This window comes from Columba livia, chromosome 1 (genome assembly GCF_036013475.1).
Source record: "Columba livia isolate bColLiv1 breed racing homer chromosome 1, bColLiv1.pat.W.v2, whole genome shotgun sequence".
Lineage (NCBI taxonomy): Eukaryota > Metazoa > Chordata > Aves > Columbiformes > Columbidae > Columba > Columba livia.
The window spans coordinates 75,866,604-75,892,701 of record NC_088602.1 but is presented as its reverse complement, the minus strand read 5'-3'; the positions used below and the strand labels follow the sequence as shown (position 1 = coordinate 75,892,701).

At 42.6% G+C, this 26,098-nt stretch overlaps 1 protein-coding gene across 4 annotated transcripts in view; it reads left to right on the top strand.

Moving 5' to 3' along the window:
- LSAMP (limbic system associated membrane protein) overlaps window positions 1–26,098 on the top strand; it is a 1,035,828-nt gene that overhangs the window by 480,857 nt on the left and 528,873 nt on the right. For 2 of the 4 annotated variants that reach the window (XM_065063104.1, XM_065063102.1), the window contains exon 1: window positions 19,678–19,764. The exons of the other annotated variants lie outside the window; for them this stretch is intronic. In XM_065063104.1, the coding sequence (XP_064919176.1) occupies window positions 19,693–19,764 (72 nt within the window). In that variant the 5' untranslated portion in view covers window positions 19,678–19,692. Of the gene's footprint in view, window positions 1–19,677; window positions 19,765–26,098 lie in introns of those variants that run through there. 4 annotated transcript variants of the gene reach the window in all.

The window sequence follows — 26,098 nt, the reverse complement described above, 5'->3', positions numbered from 1 at the left end:
GTTCCTCTGCTCTGCTTGCATCTCATTTGGGAAGTCTGATGCTTAATGTGATCCAGTGAAAATAAGGCTCAGAATGTATCGGTATATTCTGAGATGCTTTGTGGCTGAAGATACAAGTAAAACCTTGCTTTTGTGCTCGCAAACACTTCTGGAAATCAGAAGGAGGTTTGTTTGTTTCCAGATTTTCAAGGGATTATATTGTCCAGGCAGGCACCCCCCTGATGTAAAACGCTTGGGTGGACATCACTCTGCTGATAGTTATAGTAAAAGACATTTTGTAAAGCAGTAGTTTTTAACCAGTAAGGTTCACCTTGGTGAAGAGGCATGAGACAGGGAGCAGCAGCTTTGTGGATTCCCTTCTTCTGCCTTCTCCTTTTCTGGAGCAGTAAATGGTGGCAGTGAGCTCCAGAGCAGCTGCCCATTCTCCCTTCCACCAGGTTTCAGTGCTGGGTCTCGGCTCTGTGGAGCACTGCACACACTGGAGAACCTCCTTGCTATGGCTGCTGCTCCTGCTTCTCTTCTAAGTCCCAAGGGCAGAAGAGTCAGAAATTAGGAGAAATCAGGGAGAGTGAGCACCCACCTTCTTCTAAGCATCCATGACAACTCTCTGGTGATGTCACAAACACTTCCCTTCTGATGCCTTCCAGGAGACCACAGCTCCCATAATCATTCCTGCACCTTGCTCAGCATAATTTCAGTCCCCATGGCTGTCAGGGACTCACTCTGGTGGCCCCGGCAAGATCCAAGTCCCCTTCTCCCTCTCCAGCTCCTCGGGTTGCAATGGTGAAGAGATGAAAGGTGAAAAGAAGCCATAGGAAGCCCAGGTGGGAAAGATGGGGATTCAGTGTCAAACTAAGGGGGGGAAGAAGGGATAGCAGAACAGGGCAGGGTTGGATACAGGTGTCTGGTGACAGACAAAAACACTAATGCTTTCCAAAAGGGATGGGAACCAAGTCTAAAGGGTCCATTTTTGTCAGTGGTATTTTGTCTGTATCTGTAGCTGAAACAAACAGGCAAACAGAAATAAAAAGAAACAAACAAACAAACAAAAAAAACACACAAAAAAAAACAAAACCAAAACTAGAAACATGTGTAGCCTCATTAAAATGGAGGAAAAAGGAGCACAGAGCCTCCAAGCTTCTGAAGAATGGCAGGAGGCTTCTTGTATTTTCAAGTGAGGGGAGAAAAGAAAAGTTGTGCTCTCTCTGATGTACCTATGCTCCATTTCTATTTTAAGTACAGCTAAATCTAAGGAGAAATCAAAATTGCTTATTCTTTCCCCTTACTGAATTTGGTCTGAAGGCAACATCTCCATTTGTTAGTCCAGACAGTCTTCTGGTTTCTGTACTACTGGTCATGCTTCAAGGTCTGTTTGTATGGTTTGAAAAGGAAGGGATGTGCCCTATTGACCATCCTTTGCCTGGAGTCATCGTTTCCATGATCTGTTGAGGAAAGAGTCTTTGGTTCCACAGCTCCTTAGGCAATTAGCAATTAAAGAATTAACTTGTTCTTTAGTAAAGCTCAAGTCTCTTATCTCCTTTTGTCTAAGGAATAGCCTTGACTTAAGGATGACTGAAGTCCCAGCCTGCCCTTTGTACCCTTTACTCTCCAGCCCAAGTTATCCAGCAGAACTTCTTTCTGTCTTCCTTAGCTAAACCGTACTGCCTGTGTGTCTTTCAGATTTTCCCAGCTCCTCCAGCCGCATATGGTGGCTTTGGTAAGACCTGCTTGGGAGGAGAGATCTCTCCCCGTGGGGAATATGCATTCTTCCTTCAAAGGTGCTGTTGTTTTGGGATTTAGGGTAGTGGATTTTTTTTTTTCTGTATTCTGTGTTCCTGAGTTACAGTAGTGGTCACACAACCAGCTGTCAGCTCCCTCAACAGAGAGACAAGCAGAGTAGCCAGAAAACAAACAACACAAGAAACTAAATTCAGAAAGTGTTCAGAGAAACATGCTACTTCAAAGGCAAGCATAGAGGTCCCCCCGGAGCTCATTACTGTAGTCAGTGGAGGGGAGGGGTAAGGGAGAGCGCTGAGTGGCAAAGTGTGTGTATCCTTCTCCAGCAACCACAATGAACATTGCAGCCTGTGAATAACCCTCCCATGTATTTCCATGGGCTCACAAACCCTGGGCTCCTCTCCGTCTTAGCACCTTAGTCCCCTCAGAGATGGGCTGGGCAGATATACTAGAGAAAGATACCTGCTGTCAATTGCACTTACATGAATCCTCCTCAGAGTAAAACATACTTCATGTAGACAGCTTTCATTGTAGTATCTCTTGCCCGTGCCATGTGGGCACATTGGAAGCCTCACCACCAGGAGGTGAAACTGGTCACCACCAGGAGGTGAAACTGGTATGTCTGGTTTGTTTGTTTCTTGGTCTCTCCTGGGACTGTCATCCTGGGAGCCGAGTGAAATCTGACTGTGGTTGTAGATGGTGTGCCCTTTGGGCATTTGGGAGTTGGTTTATATGAGACCTGTCAAATGAGATTTGGATGGACTACTGTCCTGGGATTGTAGCCTTTCTGTGAATTCCTTTAGCCAGTGAGCTTGCAGGTTTCCCTGCAAAAATAGAGCCTATTCTGATATGATCTGCATTTTTTAAAAACTCTGCTGGCTCTTCTTTCGTAACTCTTGTCACTTCAGTGTGTTCAGCTAGTCCGTCTTTCATGACAGCTTGAAAGAAAAGCGAGAGTAAGGCAAACAGGTAATGGATCATCTCACAAAAATTGCCCCTGATTCTTCAATTCTTACTGAGGTAGCCATCTCACAGTACATGGAGGTAATTTTACTCATGTGAGGACTATGTGATGGAGGAATATGCATTTTATATCGTATATGAAGGAGGGAAGACTTGCTAAAAGATATATTGTGCATGGATTGTGTGCCAGCACTGCAGCATGTTTCCTTCTTTGCTGGTTGCCTAGTATGCTATACAGATACGTCTGTGTGTAGAAAAATGAAATGGTATTATAGGACACCATAGAGAGGCGGAGGAATGGTGGCCTTGTAGACAGCTTTTTTTTTTTACTGAAGGAGTGTTAATGGAGAGTATCTGAGTTACTACACGCATAACTGTGTGAGCTGGTAAGACCTGTGATAGCAAAGGGAGTGTTTGTAGCACTCTGCAGAGATTGCATGGTGCTGGGAAGGCAAGAGGATGATAGCAGAGAAAGTCTATGTGATACCAGCCTGGTACATTCGAGCCTGTCCTCAGAGCTAGCGGGGAGATTGTGTGTGTGATAATGCACACAGATGCAGGGTGTGAGAACTGCTGTGAGAAGTCAGCGTGTTGGATACCGTGCACAGCAGATAGTGTGATGCTGTGTGTCGGTGGAGAGAGAATACAATAGAGCCAGCCCACGTTTCGAGGCTTCTAAAAACATTGCCTTAACTTTGATCATTTGCCGCTCATTCTCCCCATACGCAGGCAAGACCCACTGATCTGGGAAACTATTGCAGCTGTTGTTGTAAGCTTCCAGAAGGATCTAAAAAGCTAATTGCAACAGCCAAACCAGCTGTTAGAATAAGGACTACATTCTCAGTCCTCAGATCCCGTCGTGTCCCTGTGGGATGGTGTTTCTTCTTCAGCTCTAGGAGGCTGAGGGGAAGCAGCTGGGTTCTTTGCTGAACCTGCATTAACTAGGCTGGGAGAGACTTTTCTGCCAATCAGGAGACTAAAAATGAAACAGCTGCTGTCATTTCAGGCCAGAGTATGAAAGCTTTCACAAGGGACAGGGATGCTGTGTTCACTTGATGCACAGTGCAGTTAGCCTTTCTGTTTCTTTTAACTGTTTCCTTTCTCAATGCAGTAGAGACTGACTGAACTGAACCCCCGTGGGTTGTGCTTATAACTATCAGCTTTGCCAGGAGAATGGCATTTCAGCTCCTATCATTCCTTCCACTAAAATCTAGTAAGGAATTTCTGCCTGGTGCATCCTGGCCTTACTGTAGCAAGACCAGAGACGAGCATGCATGGTGCACATTTACACTGCCTGAGCAGGACAGTGGGGACAAGTAGAAAGCTCTTATGGGGTATACCAGTGATGGTGGGGAGGCTGCTACCTACAGTTGCCTTAAACCACTAGCTTGTGGATTTTTATTTCGTTCCCCCCAGGTGTGATAACCTGAAAATAATTTCCCCCATTTCACCTCTTACAGGGGAAGGGTTTTTGTTGCAGGGCAAGAATGGTGAGCTAAGGACAGTGAAAGACAGCAGCTCAAATAATTGCCCTGTTGTGTGGGCACCTCTGACAACCAGGCAGTCGCTAGATGCAGTAGCACACCTGACTTTGCAACCTAGTTAATAAATGCACTTGGACTCAGATAGTTCTTTGTGGAGGCACTGGAGTGTGTCTGCTCCGCAGTCCCTAGGATGATCCACTTACTCAAATTATCCATTTTTTCCTTGTCCTATAGGGCATCCCTGTTATCTTCCTTCCCTATTATCCAAGATAATAGAGAGCTGACTTGCAATAACGCAGTCACAATGGCTCCATAGTGTCTGAATGATTCCCATGTGATTGACATTGTGTGTCTGTCTGAAGCTTCCTGAAGAGCAATACTCCATCAACACTTCTTTCATCAGTAGGCATTAGGTAGAACAGGATCCTATCGTGCAAGTCTGTTAAAGCCTGAGAAGAAATCTGGTTTGCTATGACAAACAGAAGAAAATGTGAATTATACAAATGGATAAAATACTGCTTTGGAGGATCAATTCTGTGTGCTTATGTGATGCTGTAACTGTGCATCAAGGTCATATGGGACCTGGCTGTCTCAGTTTCAAGCAGCCAGGTTCTTCAGCTATTGGGACCCATAAAAGACTGCAAATAAGCAGCAAAGGGAGCAGCACAAAAATCTGAAGTGTTTTCATGTCTGCCATTAGGCAAAAGCAGGCTGCTCATGAAAATTACAAAGTGAAATCACAAAATTACAAACCACTGTGACTCCAGTGTGGTGGTTCTTTTCAACATTTGGAGGTTCTGCCTAGTGCTTCTGACAAAGCATTTATGAAGAGCTTAGCCTATTTGTGCTTTTGGGAGTCAAGGTTTTCCTTCTTACCATATTTCTAGTCCAACAAGCAGCTCTGGAAGTCTGGGGGAAGAAGACCAGGTTGCTAGCTTGGAACGTAGGCTCTGTGTTCTGCTCCACACCTTGTTCAAAAGCAAAATCTGAGTTCTATGAGTAGCTCCAGTGTGGAAGAAGGGGTGAGCCAAAAACCCTTTATGGTTTGTGGAGCCTAAGGACCTTAAATCCGGCATTTTGCTTTGCCTTGGCATCCAGAGAAACATGAGCAACAGCCCATCACTGTAGGTGGAAATTCTCAATGAAGCTGAAAATGCAGTGCGGGGCTCGGCCCCTCATCTAGCATAAATCCAAATACTGTTGACACAGGTACCTTGACTTATACTGGCAGACCTGGTGGTCTAAAATTTATTACAAAATCAATACGCTTGCTATTCAGCAAACATTTAATCACTAGATTTTGTTTTCCAAGTAATGCTAAATTCAGTTCTTGGGCCATTGGCTGGTTCGAGGCCTTTTAGCTTTGACTGTTTATTTGCTTTCTCAGAGCGTTTTGCAATTCTTTCCCTTTGTGCTGTGGCATTCACTGCCTGAGTAGCATACTGTGATCTCCGTGGTATGAGTGGATAGCAGAAACTGTAAAAAAATAGAAGGTGAATTATGCACTTTCCAGAACTAATCTTCAGACACTTGATCTGCGCTAAAACGCATGAGGCTTTGGGGATTTGTGAACATTTTCATGAATAATAAGGACTTCACAAATAACAGGAGAGTGAACTTACTGATCTTATTCCCAAATCTCTTATATATATATAAGAGATATGGTCAGCTCTAGTTTTCAGAAAGAGTTTGTCAGCAGGTCACTTTTTTCTGATCAACAAAGAATAGGGCATATGGGAAAGGAAAATAAACCACATTATTTACAGGGCTCTCCCACATCCATGAGTATTCTTTGACTTTTATAGATTCTGAGTAAATTAGCATAATTGCATTATCCAAGATTTCTTGCAGTTGTTTTCCGTTCCAAAGTTGATGTGACTGAGAGGGAATGCGAATGCAACAGCTTAAAAAGAAGAAGAGGGGAAATTATCATATTTAATATTGTTTGTACAGAAACTGGCATACTTTATGGAGCATCATCTGATTAACTCGTTTCCAGCCCTGCGGCGTGTGTGTGCATGTATGATGGCAGGAGGAGAAATGAGAGCTAGGCCGTGTTTTTTTCCTGGCATGAGGAACTGTTGCTGTAACACTTGTGTGGCTGGCAGCATGAGACATAATATTACCTAGAAGAAAACCTTTAAGTGTTGGATTAATTTCCCACCATCTGCATTCTGTCTGCGCTGGAAATCTAGCTCTAGAGAGAAAGACTGGGGAACAGATCTGAGTATCTGGCAATTAGTTTTAGAGAACGGAATAGTGTTTCCAGGGACTCCTTTCTAGTCAGCTGTTCGATGGCTGCAAGGGCTTAGCTGAAGAGCTGGCTTTGGAAAAGGCTCCTTTGCTTAAAGGGCCTGAAAAAATTGGAAGAGAGGAACAGTTCTTTATCACAGAGGTGCTGCCAGTCACAATTAGGGACAGGTCGTTGGGTGCTGGCAGCTGAGAGAGGAATGCCAAGCTCTAAGAGAGCTTACAAGGAAATTGAGCTAGAAGTTACTTCCGAATAGGACTTGTTCAAAAGGGGCAGTGTTGGGTAGGGATGAAATCTCACCGTGAACCAGCTGTAGATATAGAGAGAAGAAATGGTGGATCGTAGCAGATCAAAATAGAAAGCACTGGATGGAAGAGGGAGCAGCAGGAGGAAGAGGTGAATGTCAGGCACCCGTCATTTCTTCTTTGGCTGCTGCCTGCATCAGCAGTGAACCATGGAGAGCAAAAATCTCCAGGGAGAAGAAGATAAGTCACTGAATATTCAGTGTAACTGCCTTGTGCAGAGACCAGAAAAGATGGCCCTGTCTAGGCTGCCACCCTTGCAGACAAAGCACAAAGGGTCCTTCCCAACTTACAGAGTGACAGGAAGGTAGGGGACTGAGTGAATGTGGTATAGCTGCTGGTGGGAGCTCTGCCTCTTGTACCACGCTTATGTTTGTGTGTTTTCTTCTCTTCTAGGTAAGTGCATAAAGTCCTTGTGAATGGTTCTAAGGCACTCTGGCAGCTGTTGTACTGGGATCTCTCTGGCTTCTCCAAAAAGGAGGAAATGCAGCACACTGAAATGGTAACATCATAACCTGTGAAGCAGATGTGCTGATGATTACTAAGCAGTCCCCCTGTACTTCCATCTGTTAATCTCTTATTTGCGATTAGCAATAACCCATATCCAGCCAGAAATACACTCACTGGCTGCCTCAGCCTGGGGCTACCATTCCCAGTTCCAGGTGACAGCAGTCCCCTTGATGCCATGGTGCAGCTTGCATGCCATGTTCTGCAGCCTGTTGTATGCCACCTCCTGCTCCTGTTGTGTCCAGTCCTTCTGTGGGTGTCCCCAGAGGGTTGGTAGATACTTTCTAGAAGACCAGCTTAAATATCAACCCAAAAGTACTGTGACCTTTGTTGCTCTTTTTGCCTTCAGACATTCTTGGATATTTGGACACTGCAGAAATCCATACAGTCACATTTCATAGCTCGCCACATCAAGTGCAGGGAGCTCCCTGGGCGAGGTTTTCTAAATTCCTCTTCCTCTGGCTGACTTCTGATTCACCCAGTGGGGGATTGTTTTGAGAACACAGTGACAACCAAGCAAAAGAAAATTCAGAATGGCACTTGGGGCAAAGCTCCTTGGCAGTGAGATGAATGTGGCTTCTCAGGGGAAGTGCTGGGAATGCTATTGTTTGAGATGTTTAAAACTCTCTAGGTTAGAAATTGCAGGGAGCAGTCCTGTCCTGGCAAGTGGACACACCGGTGAAGATGATGGGTCATTCTTCTCTCCGACAGCTTTTATTTATTATTGTTATTATTTATTGTTTTATTAGTTTCAGATCGTTGACTTCACCTCTAGTTCAGTTTTGCTGTATATACTATACAGTCCATAATAAGCGTGGTACTAAATGATATGCTTTTGTGCTGATGTGGTGCTTGTTTGTTTCCCAGTGGAGCAAGTGATATAAGCACATACATTAAATATATTTATGACTAAATTCTCATCTATTACTTTTATTTGGAGTGGTTTTGAAGTAGAGCAGATTCTGCTGGAAAACAAATATTTTTCTAAAGACAATCAGAAAATCCAAAAGTATATTTGTATATTTGCATTATTTGCATTTTTTTTACAAGGGCCGCTACAAAGCTTCAAGGGACAAAAAAAGTTCACCACTTTTCTTTTATACAGTCAACATAATAGATCCTGGCTCATCTCTGTTCGCTGGAGGAGATACATCACTTTCTTTTTTTTAAGAACGGGAGCAGGGACAACACAGTAAACTGAAAACATGGGCCATGTCTGTTCTTCATTGTCCTGAGTTGCAACAGCTCCCTGGAGCTGGAAAATACATTGGATCTACTCTGTCAAAGCTTTAATGTGTTATGGTCAGCAAAACGATTCAGCTTTCAGGCACATGGCTATCATTAAGTGTGGTTCTGTATATGAAAAGCTTCTCCTCTAGAAAAGAGAGAGAAGGGAAGATGAGCTTGTTCAGAGGGCAGAGAAAATCCTTTTGGGAGGGAAAATAAGTTATTTGATTTCTGTGCCCTAGAAAGACTGCAGATATATGTACCTATATATGTCATGTGAAAGCTGCAGGACTGTGGTAAATGCCAAGCCCTCATATGTATTTGAGGGCAGTATGTCTTTGAAGTGTTTCATGAAAGGAAAATGATACATTAGATAGTAATGTCAAATAACAAGAGATTCTTTCTTGAGGTTGAATGCCTCCCATCTTGGCAAACCTCCTGCTCCTTGTCCTGCCTTACTTCAGGAAATATTCTTGCCTCTTGCTTTTTGATCTTCACTGGTGTCCATCATTTCTCTAGGATCATTAGGTTTTTGTTAATGTCCTAACTTCACAGATAAGCTTCAGTGGGACTTGGCCCAGCTTTCAGCTGGGCTTATCTGCCTGAGCCAGATAAAATGCAGCTACAGTGTCTTGCACTTGGACCATGTCTATCGACATACCATGAAACTGAAATTCATAGGAAAGAAATGCTTTGCAGGTGATTTTTTTTTTTCTTCCCATAGAGCTAGATTACCCTTATTAAATGGAATCCTGTTAGACATATTCGCTTACGCTTGTCTTTCATCTCTTTTTTAGTTACATTAACCGTAGTTTAAAAAAAAAGTCAAAAAGTTCCTGCTACTGCAAAATTGTTAGAATACCTTGAGTAACTTTTCATGGGTGTTCAGTTTTTACTTTTTATTTTTATCCTTTTCAGCCAGACATTTTCTGCTTCTGTTGTGGTCTTTCTGATCTGGATCTGTGGTTTAGTTTGCTGTTTCTGAGTTCAGTTCCCCGAAGACTCTAATTATCAGGTTTTGGGGTATCCTAGGGCCTGCAGGAAGCCCATTATTCTGCTCTGTAACCTGTAGGAAGGTAGTTGGCATAATAGTTTGTATCCATACATGGTATAGTCAGCTGACATTATCTCTGATGGTGACCTTTTTGACTGAACTGAGCTGACATAAGGTGTTCCAAGTATCCTGGTTTTTTGTTTTGGTTTGGTTTTGTGGTTTGTGTGTGTGTGTGTGTGTGTGTGTATGTTGTTTGTGCGTGAGTGTGTGGGTTTTGTTTGTTTTGTTTGTTGTTGTATGTTTGTTTGGTTTTCCCTTTCAAATTCTGCACTGTTCCATCCCTGATTGCACAACCTCTGGGCTCTCCAGTATCTTGCCGAGGCTACAGAAGAGACCTGCCAGATTCTCCCAAATGCACTGAAAATAACATCATTAGGTAGCCCAGTGCATGGTGATTCTTACCTCTAGTGATGCTGTACCATGCAAACAAAGCAAACAGGAGGGAGGGCTGTGTAAAAGGAGTAGTGTGAGCAGATTTTAATTGCCATGCTGAGAGGTCAGATACGAAAGTAATGAAATGGCTTGGAGAAATGTGAACATTTATATACCACAGTAAGACCCTAAGGCTGCAGCCATGTTTGAAAATACTTCCAAATTGGGTTACAAAAAGAATGAGTGCATGCATGCTATCAAGCCTTCCCTCTTCATTCCCTTGCTTCCCATATTCTCCACCAATTCATTTACTTTTTCTCCTCCTTCTCTGCCATTCTTCTTTGCTTTCACATTCTATTCTTTCTCTGATCTTCTGCCTTGAATGCTAAGTGATCCCTGTATGTCCTGCATACTTCTTTTGTGTGTTTGTAATTTTTCTTAATTTATAATAAAGCTGGTGTCTGATTGTCTTTGAAAGTGGATTCTAGCTGGGTTATTTATCAACTATGTAGATTGCATTTCCGTAATCTAGTTAGCTATTTGGTGTATAAAGACATACTGCATGCAGTTGGTGGATAATGCAGTTATAAACTATGCTGCATAGAATTTCCATTTCTTGTCTGCTGTTCTGGGAACTGATGTGAAAAATTTCATCATGATCCAGTGGCTTTTGCTGTTGATGTTTTGTCTTGAGAGTGCCAGGCTCTCTTCTCCCTATGTCACTTTTTGGTTCCTGGTGCTCTTCTTCTATAGATCAGTGTAGTTGAATCTACTGCTCTGTGGATCTGACTGCATGGATCCTCCTCAAGTCACTAAAATGAGTGCAGTGCTTCTGAGAACAAAGAACCACTTGCACTGGTAGGTAGCATCCAAACACTCATGACCAAGTGCAGTATCCTCCCTGTTTTACCCCCGATTGTGGCAGCAGGGCCCTCTTTTAACACCTCTGAACTGAATTTCGTTTGGCAGTTACAATCAAACTGGATCCTTAATGTTTGCGAATTGTCATGTGAACCTGATAGTGATCTTTCTTAGGGTTTAATATACTAACTCACTAAGCTCCCAGATTGTATGGAGAGCTCAGGAGGAAAAGAGAAAATGTTTTGGGCTTCTTGCTAGGCAGCAGTCAGTTTTGTCCAGAGCTGTCACCATTACCAATATAATGGGCTCAATGTGGGTCTAAAGGAATCTAGACTGTGACACAGCGTCAGAGCTTTTACAGCCCCCTAGCGATCAAGTTGTTTTGAAACACTGGCAAGTCTCATCTGGCAATGACATGCTGTCTTTAAAGCGCCTGTCTGCGGTGGTCAGTGTCAGATGGTGGAACAAGTCCAGTCAGCAGCTGCCTCTTGGTGCTGTCCTTTCATCTGCAAATAAAACTACTGTTGAAGTCTCCAAATGCACACCGTGGTGCTGTTCAAGTAAATGGAATCAGAGGACAAGAGGACCTTTGATAAAAAGATGCTAAATTGAGGAGGGGGAGGGTCCTTCTTGTCTCCTGGGCATGAGTCCAGGTGGACATGCGTAGGTGGAGCAGAATGTAAATGTGTCTGTGCGGGCAGAGCAATGATCTGGATCTGAGATGATTTGGAGGAGGTGTGTTACAGTAGTTAAACATGGGACATTTATTTGCTGGGAACTGACTTTGGTCTTGGAGCAGGTTTTCTGTGTGAAATGAGTTCTGTTAGGTCTTGGTATCTCTCCAGGTGAGTGACTCCTGCTGCAAAGATGAATGAGGCAGGAGTTCAGCCTGCTTTGCTGGTGTTTGAGTGGGTGCTAGCCTGGGTTCTCTCTTTGGCATGGATTTTCCTGAGACTCAGGCTGTCCCAGACAGCAAAACTGTGAAACAGTGTAAAGAATTGTGGTACAAACCTAGAAACGGAAGATATGCATAACTCACTGTATGGGGGCAGTCTCTGCTGCTTTGACTTGCAAGCCCAGGTTTCTCTTAGGAATTTCTTTTTTGTAGGCTTGCATTCCCTAGTTTCTTTGGTATGCATCCTTACATCAGTTTCTGGGGTGGGAGGAGGTGGTCTCTTCTCACAGACCTACTTCAAAAAAACCCCTTCTACTTTAGGCATCTTGTGTCTCCTGGTATACACAAAGCTCTCTGCTCATAGATAAAATATACACCTCAGTTAAGTGTTTAGAGAGTAACACAGACTTCTAAGACTATTTCTGGGAAACCTGTGAAATTTTACAATACTCCACTGGCCTACATATAATGGCTGTAACATGTGCCACACAAACTGCATCTAATACGTGGATGACATTTCGACTGAATGGAAATATTGCCTCTCCAATCATAAATCAGTCCTCCCTCTTTCCCCACCACTTTCCTGCCTGCCTGCCTCCCCCCCTTGCTGCTCACTTCCTCTTTCATTGCCTGCCCTTTGGATGCTGCTTAACAGCGTAGCACAGGATGCCAGTCCTGGCAGCCTGAGCCGTGGCCATCCCTGCTTCTACTTTACAGATGAAGCCAGATGCGCTCCACAGCATCCCAGAAATGATGAGCTGCTCTTTTTCGAGAGGTCAGGCTGTGAGAAGTACCTGCTCTTCTCTGACCTGAGCCCCTGCAAATCTTTGTGCCCACCACAATGCCACCAGTGAAAACTCACAGCAAGGTCATTCTGCGCTTGCATTGTCCTCCAGGGAGATCCACATGCCAGCAGAGTTAATTACACTAACAGCCGCAGAAATTATATTGGCCCACCACTGGCCTAGTGAGATGAATATCTCCATTTCTTAGTCACAGGGGGACGTTAATGGTATTTTTATTAACTGGTGACCTGTTGACTGCTATTAGAATATAGATTGTATGCATAAACCAGGTCAGGGTACTGAAGATATGATTATAGAGCAATTACTGTGTCAGCCAGTGTGGCTTCTAATCAGAGCTGGCAAAGAGTCTTTGGAAGCCTGAAAACCATTTTTTGGAGTCCAACAAGAAGAAACAGCTTTGGATCAAAGTCTGTATTGTGCCTTTACATCTTTCTGGAATTAAAAGTCTGATTTTCTATGATTAGGATGGGCATTCAAGGCAGAAAGAAGGCTTAAGAAGGACAGCTTTTAGTGGAACGCAGCTGATTAGGGGAGTTCAAAGTTTGAAAACTTTTTTTCCTTTTTTATTATAGAGTTTGTTTATTTCACTGAGCTAGCTGAGGATGCTAATTCTGCTCTTGCCCTTTAAAATGAACTGCAAGGTCATACGGCTGAGTGTCTGGGATGTCGGTAAAAACGATTAAACTAATACATGCATTTCATTTGATGAGGGCCACAGCTACAGAACCAGATTTGGAATTGCTCCACGTTTGTCAGAACTACTAATGGAAAAAAGGAAATATAAAACCAAGACCTGGTGCATTAGATATAGGACTGAGGCTGGCATCCTCTCAGGTGGAGCTGCTCATCTGGAGGTTGAACCGAATACCCCAATTCCCAAAGACTGGATTTGTTCCTCTAACAGCGCACCACTGATCCCAGTGGAATGACTGGAACAGCCAGAGGAACCACTTTGCATGGATGAGAGCTTGAGGCTCACGTGTGCTTCAACCAGTACTTGTAACCATATTTGTATTCTCTTACTTTATGGACCGGACAACAAATATTGTTGAGCTCACTAGTGCACCTGCCAGATACACCTTTATTTGATGTTTTTCTGTCATGGACATTGGCCTTACCGGAAGGTATGGCACAACACTATTATCCTGTTCCCCAAAAAAATGCTAAATCATTTGAGGTATGAACAACTGAATAATCTCATGGTAATCTGAGGCAGAAGATGGATTTGTAAATCTGGTTCTCTGGTTTATGAAAAGAATATAGTTGAGATTTGGGAGGAAACAAAATGGTTATAGATTTCATTTGATGATTAATATAGAATGTATAGCTTAGAGGATAAACTCTCCCCCTTCCATTCTACGAACCTGAATTCAGCTTAAATGGGAAAATAAAATTTGAATTATGAGTCTGTCATAAGGCTTTCTGCACTGTGAGAGTTCAGTTGCATGCAAAAGCTTGAGGGAGGAGGCACATTTATATTTTTCCATCAGATTTTGAATTATCTCTGCACTTGCCATTGTTATCAACATGGTTAGTAAGTCCTGAGTATTCTTGAAAATTCATCTATTGGTCTTTTGAGATTTGTTCCTATACTGCCTGCTTTTTAGCCCGTGAATGAAAAGGGCATATTCTGAGGGGACAGAAATAGAGGGGAGAGAAGAGCAAGAGATTAATGTGCTTCCTGAACCAACCTCCTTGTGAGAGTAAAGGGAAAAATGTCCTTTCCTCGTCAATATGTCATTCAATCCACCTGGCAATGGTAGTGAGTCTTGTTATATATATTTTTTTTTAATCTGAGAGCTTTCTGTGGTGTTTCTTGAGAGTGTTTACTTCTATTTAAAAAAAAAAAAAAAAAAAAAAAAAAGAAAAAAGAAAGAAAAAAGAAAAAAAAAGAAAAACAATGAATGTTTATTATCGCTATTTTGGAGAAGAAAATCTTGGTTATCCAAACCATGAAGCATCCAGAATCAGAATAGCACTGAAAGACCCAATACTTTTTATTTCAGGAGTTATGATTTCTAAGCCAATGTGATGATTCTTTGGGATTTGCCTTATTAATTTTGAATACTGAAAGATGCTACTAAGGCATATTTTCTTTCTTAAACACTTTTTCTCTGACTAACTTCCCATTCCCGCGGTCTGGCATTTATTTAATACTCTGTGTGTTAAAAATTCCCATTTCAGAGCTGACTCTGTTTCCATCAAAGCTGCAGCCGTACTTCACAATTTCACTTATTAACAGCCTACTGAGATAATTGGGTCTGCCCAGCTCATTAAAAATAAAATATTGATGTTTTCTTAGGGTGGATGTAATTATCTTGCCCCCACAGGGAGCAGGCAGCATAAAGGAGAGGGAAGGTGTGGTTTAACACACATCCTGCTATGCACCTGGTTGCAAAGGAAATTAAAGACTCCCAGTGCAGTTCCAGTTGGTGAAGGTGGGAATGCAGAAGAAAATATTTCATTGCAAGCCCGGAAAGCACAAATTGATCTTTTATTTTTTCTTGGGTTCAACAGGAGAGTGACACAGCGCTTCTCTCTAGTGTACTGTAGTATACTCTCTACAGTATACAATTGCAAACATTTATTCCAGTGAGAAATGTCTTCTCTGACTTCGTATCATGAGGAGCAGCAATGGTGCATGTTCCTCTTTACTGCCCTACTTGATGTTACTCCAGACAAAACTGCTGGAGCCAGTTCTGCAAGTAAAAACCTCCTTATGGCTGAAGCTTGTAGTTTCTGAGATTTTTTTGCAGCAATTTCTTTGGTGCCTTGTAATGCACTACATGGGTTGCTATCAGATCCAGCTGGTACAGGTCATAAAATGTATGATTAGACATCAATGATGTCTAGCTACCCCTGAACCACAGGTGAACTAGAAGCACTGCATATCTTCTCATCCTGATATGCCCTGAGTTACCCAATTTGCTTTGTCTGACTGTAACTCAAGTATTTCAATGATGCTGTACTGGCAGTAGATTTTAATTTCCCATTGGTAAAAATGGACTCAGAGGGAGGAAGTACCAGGAAGAAACAGAACACTTTTTGCTCATCATGCTTTCTGGTTATTTTGAATGGGTGGTAGAAGACAGACACAAAAGAAAATCTGAAATATCAGAGAGCATTTAGCTAACTTAGATATTCCTTTCTCATTGCCCTTTAAGTACATAGGAACTCACATCTAATTCAAAGTAAGTGTGATGAGGACTTCTAAGCTGTTTGGTTGCTAGTGAGGGTACTTCTGTCGCTCACAGATTTGGCTAAGAAAACATATCTGTGAGCACTACATATTGTCCAAAATGGATCTTTTCTGTAGTGTTGGCTTTTGTATGCATCTCCATAACCATGCCTGGGCCTCAGCTCAAACTTTTTTCATAATCCTGCCTGTAACTGTGGTTTGCTCATCAAAATCTCCTGTTCTTTTTCCTCCTTTTTATATTCCAGCCATTTCTGTCTCCTGGTTGGAACTAGTTTAAGGCACCTCACTGCTCCCATTGCATCTCTGTTGAGGCTTCAAACTCTTGGCAACGAACTCCTGGGTGCTCTCAGTGCTTGAAAGGCATCCTGCACTTTCTTAGAGCTAGAACCTCTCTTTTAGTCTTTTACCACAGCGTCATTACAGTGGAGTGGTCTATATTGAGGCATGGGTCACTAACTCTTGGGCAGGCACTATGGTGAGTATAAGCAGGCACTGGTATTCTGACAGTGTTGGTTTGTTGTGTCTGGCAGCTGTTTGAGAGTGCAGACAGACATGTAAGTCGCTGAAGAAGTGTGCCGATGTCTGCTTCCAGAAAGAAGAATAGTTACTTTATAGGGAAAGAATCCCACATGTTTCTGTGGAAATTTTCTCTCTGAAAGCCCACAGTCTGTGTTTGAGTGCGAGGCAAATAAGCATTAATGAGTGACAGGTTTTGGTTTTGTAAAGTATTGCTCCTCTGCGCCACCTCCTGTATGTACAGCAGCCCTGACTGGCACTAGGAAGTTCTGCAACATCCATTTCAGGATGATCTGAGAGGAAACAAACTCCTCGCACTTTTCAAGCCTGAGGGCTGTGGTCTGGCTGTAGGTTCACATCAGTTTGTTTTGCTTCCAAGTTGAGCTATCAGCAGCTTAAAGGCCGAAAAGATCCTGACGTGCGCTCTCTTCTCTGCTAGCAGCACTGCTAAGGGATTTTTCTGTTTCTGAGAAAGGCTCCTATTCTGGTGTGCCACAAATGATGTATATAGCTCTGCAAAATGGCTGGAGGCAGCATTATAATTTCACAAGTTTGCTTCTTGCAGTCAGCTCTGAAGTGCTTCATATGGAGGCCAATGACAGATGTCTCTTGAGCAGGAATTAGGGAAAATAGAGTAAAATCAGCAGAGCTTGTTCCACTTGTGTTTTAAGACCATGCTGTCTCAGACTTGGCGAAGTTGGGGCCCTCTCACTGTTAGTGGGACTTAGAAATCAACCACTTCTAACATGCCAGTGAAAAAACTTACAAGATGGCCTTTAAACAGACGGTGAAATAAATGGTCACGTTTTTGAAAAAGCTGGCCATGTTGTGGCTGTAACTGTCACAGTAGGAATTGCTGGGCCCTGAGCACTTTGGTATATCTGGCCTTTATTTGGATAATGAAAGCTGAGCAGTTTGGAAAAATCTGTCCCTAATTATTGGTGCAGAGCCCTTGAAAATCTGGCCCTGAGCTCTTCTCAAATAAAAATCTGGCCTCATGGGCATGACACTGTCAGAAGCGGTGCCTGGCATAAAGTGCTTCTTATCCTTTTCAGCGATTTTGTCCTCCTGTGAAGTTTCTAATTTATTTTAATTGCTTTAAAACTTTTTAAATGAGGCTATTTAATGGCTAGGATTTTGACTTATGGATGGAAGCTTCAGTGCTCTCCACATTAAATGGCATGTATTTCGTTATGCCTAAATTCTATTGTTATGCCTGCCCTTTGTGCCGGCTTTTCATTTTCCAGTTTGGGGGTAGTTGCATTTCTAGGGCTCCCATCTGTCATAATTTAGTGTTTCTTCAGCACTTTTTCTCATCTTAGGAAGCCATTCAGCATGTCCAAATATTGCTTTATGCCTGCATGGACAATGCTCGCTGTCTTTGGAGGCGTCTATTCTGTTTCACAAAGGGAAACGTTGCGGTACATCAGAGTGCGGATTGAAGGCAAAGATGTCTCTTTGAGCCACTGGGTTGTAAAGAGATGAACTTGCTGGCTGTCCTCTCTCGAAGCTTTTCAGGAGCCTGACTGTTCATGGGGGATTCTTTGCATGGACCACAATTGAGCCCAGTTCTTCCTGCGATTGCTGTTTTGCAGAGGGTAGCACTATGTAAAACTAGGCATGGAGTTTTGTTGTATTGAAATTCACGTCCCTGATACCCATTGGTTAGAGCTAAAAGGCTGAATTCGCATCTTGTTAATTAAGTCCTCCTGGCCGTGCTTTCAAGCAGGTGCCATTTCGGATGGCATTTTGCTTGGTCCTGTCTGCTATCTGAAGTGATATTCTTCACTGGTCTTCCTCGCTAGTGAGCAGCAGAAAGAAAGATCCCTTTGAAACCTCATCTTCCTGCAAGCAGGGAAGGGGAAAAGAGTCAAAGAAAACAAAGAGATAAATGTGCAATGTAGTGAGTTAGAACTAAGACACAAGATCCATCTTACAACTCCAGTCTTTGAGAAAATGGTCAGGGCTCTCTAATACATCAGGAAGCAGGGGCTTCTGCCTCTGGGTTTCATTAGCAAGACAACACATCCGTTGACACAACACCTACACAAAGCCAAAAGTGGGGAGCATCCATTCCAATGGCTAAGACAAGGCCAGTGCAGCCATAGAGTTTTTGTACATTCCTTGGCAAATTGTGGAGTCTCTGTGCCTCAGTTTCTGTCTGTAGCACAGGAATCATAATGTCTGTCTGTCTCACAGGGCCACTCTGAATAATTTTTTCCAGTGTTCTTTTTGCTCGCTTTTGTAAAAGCAAACTCATTGCATTTGTAAAATTAGCAGGAGAAATCTGACCAGAGGGGCATTTGAAGGGACAGTCAGCTTCATGTAGAAGCTAGTATGATTTGCTTAATTACTAGGGCAGTAGGGTTTCTTTAATGTAGATGATAAGTATATAGAGATCTAAGCCCAGAATTGTTTTAGCAAGAGATGTGCCACAGATTGCATGACCAGTGCCACTTCTTATTTACTGGGATGGCCAAATGAGATTCCAGCATAGGTTTATGCTACTGTAGAAACTAAAGTGGTGAGTTTCTATAATAGCTCCAGGGAAGTCAGTTGCTACATTCTTCATTTTCAACAAAACTGAAATTTCAACTCAGAAGTTTTAGGGAGAGATTCCTTGTGTAATATTGGCTTGGTTTTTGCCTTATTTTGAAATTGTTCTAATCCAGACCCGGAAGGTCTTTCTTGTGTGTATTTGGTTTTTAGTGAGGCATTTTTCCTGTTTTGCACAACCATTGCACCAGAAGTGGCAGCCAAGAAGAGGCTCGGTAGGTAGCAAGATAGCAGGAATGCTTTGGAGGCAGGCAGAGGTTCACTGAAACCAGTGGGTGCAACTGAGAGTGGAATAAAAGTTTCCGGCATTAAGTCAGTAGCACTGTGTACTTTCTGGAAATATGACTGGTAAGGAAGAGGAGTGATCTCTGCTGTTACTTAGTATCTGCATCTACTCACATCTGTGCCAAATTTTAAGTGCATTTAGCCCTGTTTCTCTTTTCCTTCAAAAAGCAAGGCACCATGAGCAGAATGCAATCTGAAGATGTTTCTCTGCCTATGTCCTGGAAGTTTTTTTCTGGGAAAACAAGGTCTGTGTGCTAAGTGCTAGGTGGAGTTCAGACAGGTGGGTTATCAGCAGCCTAACAAATACAGTCATCTCATTCTGATGCTTTAATTTATTTATTTATTTATTTTAAAGGCACCCCATTTTCCCCAGGCCATTTAAAATACAAAACAATAATTAAGAGTGTCTGAAGAAGCTCCAGACAGATTAGAGATGCGTCCCAAGAGGTCAGCTGACATTTCCTCTCTCTGAAAGTCCCTGCTCAGCTGCCTCTTCAACCAGCAAACCTTGATTCCAGCGGCCATCTGATTAAACAACAAAGCATCAGCAAGTACTAAAAGTCACTTCTCTTGGGCCAGACTGCACTGACAGCAAGGGCAGAAACAGAAAATGATGAAAGTGGAGGAGGTCTTTTGGTGCAAAACATGTCTCTGGGTACTACGTAGAGAGCTGGAAGATGAAATGTTTTTCTTCGTGTGATCCTGGCTGGTCTGCTGCTTGCTGTGTCCTAATAGCCTGGATCCTGGTTGTAAGTAGACAGAGATTTGATTTGTATCGTATGCACCACTGTGTGTATATGTGAGGTTGTGCAAATAAGGGCTGTTAACTCCATGATTAGACTCAGGTATCCAAACATTACTCCATGTGAAATGATGTTTTACAGAACTTCCTCTGCAAGACATGATCCTACCTCTCTGCAGCATCCTTGCCCCCTCTCTATCTCTTTGGCAGCACCCCTTGATTGTGAGCTGCAGAATTCACTGGTCCTCTGCTCTGGCTTGCATGTACAAACTAGCTGTGCTCATCTGCTGCAATTCCCAGACCCCTCTGTCCTCCCCTACATCCAGCTCTGCCCTGCTGATCTCTCAGGCAGTGCCGGCCTCTGAAACAGGCATGAGTTAGCTGTGCTGGGGCAGTGCCACGCTAACAGAGTTATGCTGCTTGCAGAACTGGATTAGCATCCTCCTCCAAATAATGGGTGAAGGGGGCTGCTTTTGCGGGACAGGGTGCAGAAATACCTGCTTGAGTTGGTGCTTGATGTGTCTGCCCCTGTGACATGTAGACCTAGTAATGTTGCCAATTTTAGAGCTTTTTTTTCCCAAGAGGATTGTTATAGTTGGTATATTTCTTAAAGCCACAGCTCTTGGTGACATGCTATTACATGAAAATTCAACCTACTGTTACTTCCTTTTCAAAGAAAGTTTAGTCTTTCAGGGTGAAAATGTGGACAGAGGAGATTTGTATGAGAAGAAAGGGAGAGAGAAGAAAGTAAACACTACAATGTATGTTTTTAAAAGAAGTCATGGGTTTTTTTAGGCAAGCATCCTGCATTTGGAGGAATGTGATAGATCTTTTTCAGTATTTAAGGCCACCCTGATTGAGGTAACTTTGGCATTTCCATCATACCCCACAATAGTAATTTATTTTGTACTGGCCATATCCTGCAGCAACCACCACCAAAAATGTGGACATTGTTGTATTTAGTCATTGCTCAGGCTAGATAACTCTGGTTCAGGTGTTTGACTGGCCTGACTTTTAGTTTTCAAACCCATACTCCTCCTCTATGCAGGAGGCAATTCTCAAATGATACCTGAGTCCTGGCCTTTGCTAATAGCAGACAGTTACAGAATTCACCAAGGGGTCTTTAGTCAGCAGACTGGACAAATACAGTTGCTCTACTACTTCTCTCTTTCACTTGCCTTTTAATTTTTGCATCTGAATTATGAAATGCCACTTCCAGTAGCCACTGCCCAGGAGCAAGAAGCATTAATATTGATGTTGGAAGGCCGTGCCGCACAGCAGCAGGGTGATTTAAGGATGAGTATGATCAGGGATAGTATTTAGTATTGCAGTAAATAAATTCAAGGTCAATTTTTTTTTTTTTTTTTTTTTTTTTTTTTTTGACAAGGCAGAATTAATAAAACGAAGTAATTTAAAAGGGGAAAAAAAAGTAAACTGACAGATTCTCTAAGCTACTGACTGGATTAGTTTGTAACGTTTTCCTGCCTTGCCCGCTTCTTTTTATCCTTCCTGCCACTTGTCACGATGAAGGCAATGCAACAAAGCCCAGTGCAAATAAAGCTGTGCTATCTGGATGGCAGCAAGCCACAGCCCATCGCTGCATGGAAAGGAACTGGGTGGCCAAGAGGTTCTGTAGAGGGACTTGCAAGCCTAGGGTAGAGTTGGGGAAAAAGTGCCAAAGCCTATCTATTGTGTTTATTTCTCAGAAAATGGAATGAGCAGGTCCGATTCTGGAATTTATTCTTGTGGTAGAAGCTTGAGTGACTACCATTATTCCCTCTTTCTGTAAATAAGTCAGAGCTAGTCTTTTAACTTTCCATCTGCGACTGAGGAGACGGTGACACTGCCCTTGTGCTTTGCCTGTGATGCTGAGCAAGGCGTGTCGTGCCACCTCCTCCTGCCTACATGGTCACCGTGAAGTCCCAGAAGTGCCCTGGGGACAGACACAAAGCTCAGGTGCACCAGCCGTAGGAAGGAGTGAGATGGAGAATTTATGAGCAGCTGCCAAACTGTCACTGTCTTTTTGGGAGTGGGTTGTAAATCCCCAGAGAGTGCGGAGAGTAAGAAAGGGCTCCTTTCCAAGGTGCAAACCTTCCTCAAAGATGGTGGCGGCAGAAGCAGCAGCACAGCGTGTGGGTAGAGGGGCTGGCGAGAGAAGCTCCTGCACCACGGCCATCCAGCTCCCTGGGCAGGGAGAGCTGTCAGGCAGAAGCTGGACTCACACAGGTCCCCCCACCGGGGACTTTGCCCGAGTCACCCCCTCTCCATGGCAAGAGTCAACTGACAGCAGGACCCTTGTGGTGCTTGCTTTTTGCAGCTAAGTGTGTAAACAGGGCAGCATAATGAGACATATTTTTGGAGAGTTAGCAGGTTGTTTAGTTGCTGGTGACCGATGCCAGCACTGGGATGCTTTATTTCCCTACAAAGAAGTCCCAGCGTAGTGGGGGATCAGCACCATTATAATGTAGACTGATGTCACACTTGTGAAATAAAAACGGTGCAGGTAGGAGAGACTGGTGTTTTCTACACTGAATGCAAGTTGCCATTCAGATTTCCTTCCCTTAGAAACCAGGCTGCACAACTGAGGTCTTTTAAGACCTCCCCTGTTTTCCACAGGCCATCAGACAGCAATGACTTGACCAGGCCACTTGTCGGCAATGACTGTAAATGGGTTGGAAACGGTGATTGCAGAGTTGCAAATAAGTAGACTCTTTTCTGCAGGACTGTCCAGCTTGACAACAAGGCAGTTGCAGCTTGGGGCGGATACTTTGCTTTTTTTGCTTTTTTTAAGAAAGCTGTGCTTGCTTCTCTTATGCCTCTAGCCTCTTCCTTTCCTCTGAAGATTCACTTTATTTGCCCTCTCAAGTTAGGGCATTTCTGTCTCAGATGTTGCTTTTGATGGGATTTTTTTTTTCCCTTACCCATCTTAGTTTCTTCTGACCCCAATTCTGTTTTTATAATGAGGCCATGCTAATTCTTGCTGAGAGCTTATGAGTTTTCTTTAAGCACAGGGAGAGGTCACTGAGAAATGGCTAGGGGTGTTTCTTTCTTCTCAGGGCTGGTGTTCAGAAGGTCTGATCAATTTATTTCCCTATCACCATCAAACCATTTCCTGGCTAAATTAACAGTGGTGCCTTCTGCAGGCATTGTGTTGGGAGGTGGAGGGGGGAACAAATAAATTGACAGAGGGGATGGGAGTAGGAAGACATGGTATATGAGAAGATAGGGCTGGACCAGCAAAGGTCTGTCTACACAAACACCAGCTGCTCTGTCATTGAATGGCAGAAGCCAATGATTTTGCACAGTGTAACTAGTAAGGGGAAAGCAAATTAAACAGTTCTTAGAGAGAGACAATCAGTTGGTACCTTGCAGTGGGCTATAAGCTGATCTGTCAGTCGTCTTTATTAATTGGGGACATGCCTTAAGGGGAGCCCTTTTTAGGCATGTTTACTTAGCTACATAGAAGGTCCTGTCCCTTAGCAAGAGCCTTATCATTGTTATTAGTGGTAATACAATAATAATAGTAATAATGCTGGCAGATTTAACTTCCTCCTGAATGAATGCTTTTGGAGATTTTTTATTATTATTATTGTTACGAAAAAATCAGCCTCCTCACGCTGGGCTCTAATTACCATTTTTATGAGAACTACATGTTCTCCTATTCATGCAAGAAGATTTGTTTATCAAGGGTTTCTCTTCCAGTGATGCTTTTGTAGAGTTTATTTCTTCATCCTCAGCAAGAAGTGTTGAGGTGATAGGCTAAATGAAAGGCCTGAGTTACTGGAATGGATAAAGAGGCAAAAGGATCAGATCTTCTCATCAGGAAAAAAGGCAGAAGGATCAGATTCCTGGTCAGGATGAATCCGTACAGGTCCAATGGAGGCTGTGATGCCACATTGCTTCTTGCCATTTGAAACTTTCACACAAATGGAGAAAAAGAGAGCAAAGCAGTTAATCTCCGTGTAATTAAGCATTTCTCCAGGCCCAGCAGTATGTCACCATGACCTGGGGAGCAGTTTAGAAAATGAAAAATAAAATCAGCTCTTCTAGCTGCCTTCTAACATGAGCTTTCTGTGTCTTGGCTTATCCAAACAGAGCAGTTCAAACCAGAACAAAACCAGAGCAAGCTCTCTTCAAAGTGGGTAACCAGAATTACACCCTCTTTCAGATGAGGTCTCACCAGTGCTTTTTATAATGACATCTCCATTTCTTTGAAATTCTTGGGAATGACACATAGCCACCTCATGAGGTGTTAGTGCTCCCAAATCTGGCTGTTCCACTCTACTTTCCAACTAACAAGCTTCCCAGTTGCATGAGAAACTTTTGCCTGACCTTGCACTTCATGCTTTTCTCATTTGTGTTTGCCCAGTCCTCAAGGTCAGGTAGTTCTTTGTTTGTACGTCTCCTCTCCCTCTGCATTGACAGCATTTTCCAACTATGTGTCATTGGTTCACTTCAATAGCACACTTTTACTTTTATGCTAAGATCAATCATGAAAATATTAAATAAAATTAGTCTCAGTCCTTGAGGAGCTCTGTTAATAATTTCCTCTTTCAGCCTGACCATTTGTCACGTCTTTCATCAATTCCTTATTTGCCTTAAAATTCTTTACTAATGCCATAATCTACATCTTAACTAATAATCCCTTATCAGATACTGTATCCAGTGTTTTACTTAAATGGTGATAGATTAGTCCATACTGCATCTCTTTTGTTTAAAAATATCAGTTATGAGAAAAGGCAGTCGGTTTGTTTGGAGCTTTTGGAAAAGCCATATTGCATTTTATCCTATTTTCTGCTTACCTTGATGTCTTTAATTACTTCTGCATGTATTCCAATACATTGCATACGGCCAGGATCATAAAACAAAATCTGCAGTTGCCAAAATCACTTTCTCTTTTTTCTTACTTGCATGTTTTGAATAGGGTATTCTGCAGTCATATATTACCCTTCTATATTGTTAGGTGTACTGAGATTCTTGCAGCTTATCCAGCAATATCACTTATCAATTCTTTAAACCTTCTAGAGTGCAAGTTCTCTTGTTCCACCTACTTGAGTGCAGTATGATCTCAGAGTTTACTCCACTCTAGGAATTATCATTTCCATTTCCTTATTCCCATTAGCTATACTGCTGTTGTCCTACACTCAATATCACGATCGCTATTAAAAAATGAAGCTAAGTCATCATTTACTTTTTGGCGTGCACACAAATTACCTTCAGTCTCTACTGCATGCCCACTGCATAGCATTCCTCCTTATTTTTTCTTTGTTGTCCTTTTATTAATATAACCAAAGAATCTTTCTGCTGCTTTTGATAGTAAGTATCCTTTGCAAGGTCTGGCATATCTTGACTTTTGACAAGTATCACTTTGTTTGTACACTTCTGGACCATGGAGAGAATGCATTTGTCATGGTTTAACCCCAGCCTGCAACTAGTACCATGGCAGCCACTCACTCACTCTCTCCCCTCCCCAAGGCAGGTGGAGGAGATAATTGAAATGGAAGAGAGAAACTCATGGCCTGAGATAAGAACAATTAATAAGACAAGAAAAAGAATGATAATGATAATAGTAATAATATACTACTGCTACTAATATATATAAAATAAGTGATTGCTCATTAACTCCCATCACGCTGAACAGCAAGCCCCATAAGGGACACCACAACAGTCCTGAGCAGCTGATCATGGAGAGAGCAAAAGGCCAAAAAGGCAAAAAGCTGGAAATTGAAAAAAAGCAGACTAATGAGCTGGAAAAGCCAAACAGAACTAACGGGCAACTCCAAACGGAACTGAACTAACCTAACTACTGAAAAGCTCATGAAGCAGAAAACTAGCTCCAGTTATTTACAGAGCATGACGCAAATGGTAGGGAATATTTCATTGACTAACCTGGATGTCACATTGTCCCACTAGTTTCCCTCCCAGCTACTATCCGCACCTGGATCTGGAAAGTTAAAAAGTCCTTGGTCTCCTAGGCAACAGCCAAAATATCAGTGAATTCTTACACTCTTTTCATATGAACTCTAAAACACAGGTTAGCTACTGAAAAGAAAGAAGTTAGCTCTTCTCAGGCAAAGCTTGTGAACTTGACACGTTATCACATTGTTCTCATACTGAATCCAAAACAAAAGACCGTGCTAGCTGCTAGAAAGAAAAGATTCTAACTGCATGAAGAAAATTAACTCAATTTCAGCTAAACCAGCACAACATTCCTCATCGCTCATATCTTTCGTATGTTCCTGATAGGTTCTACCATTGCACAAACATCCTTCTTAAAGGGATCTTTTTGTTCATTATTCGAGATAAAGAAACTGCAAGAGAACTGTGTGCTATCATTTGAT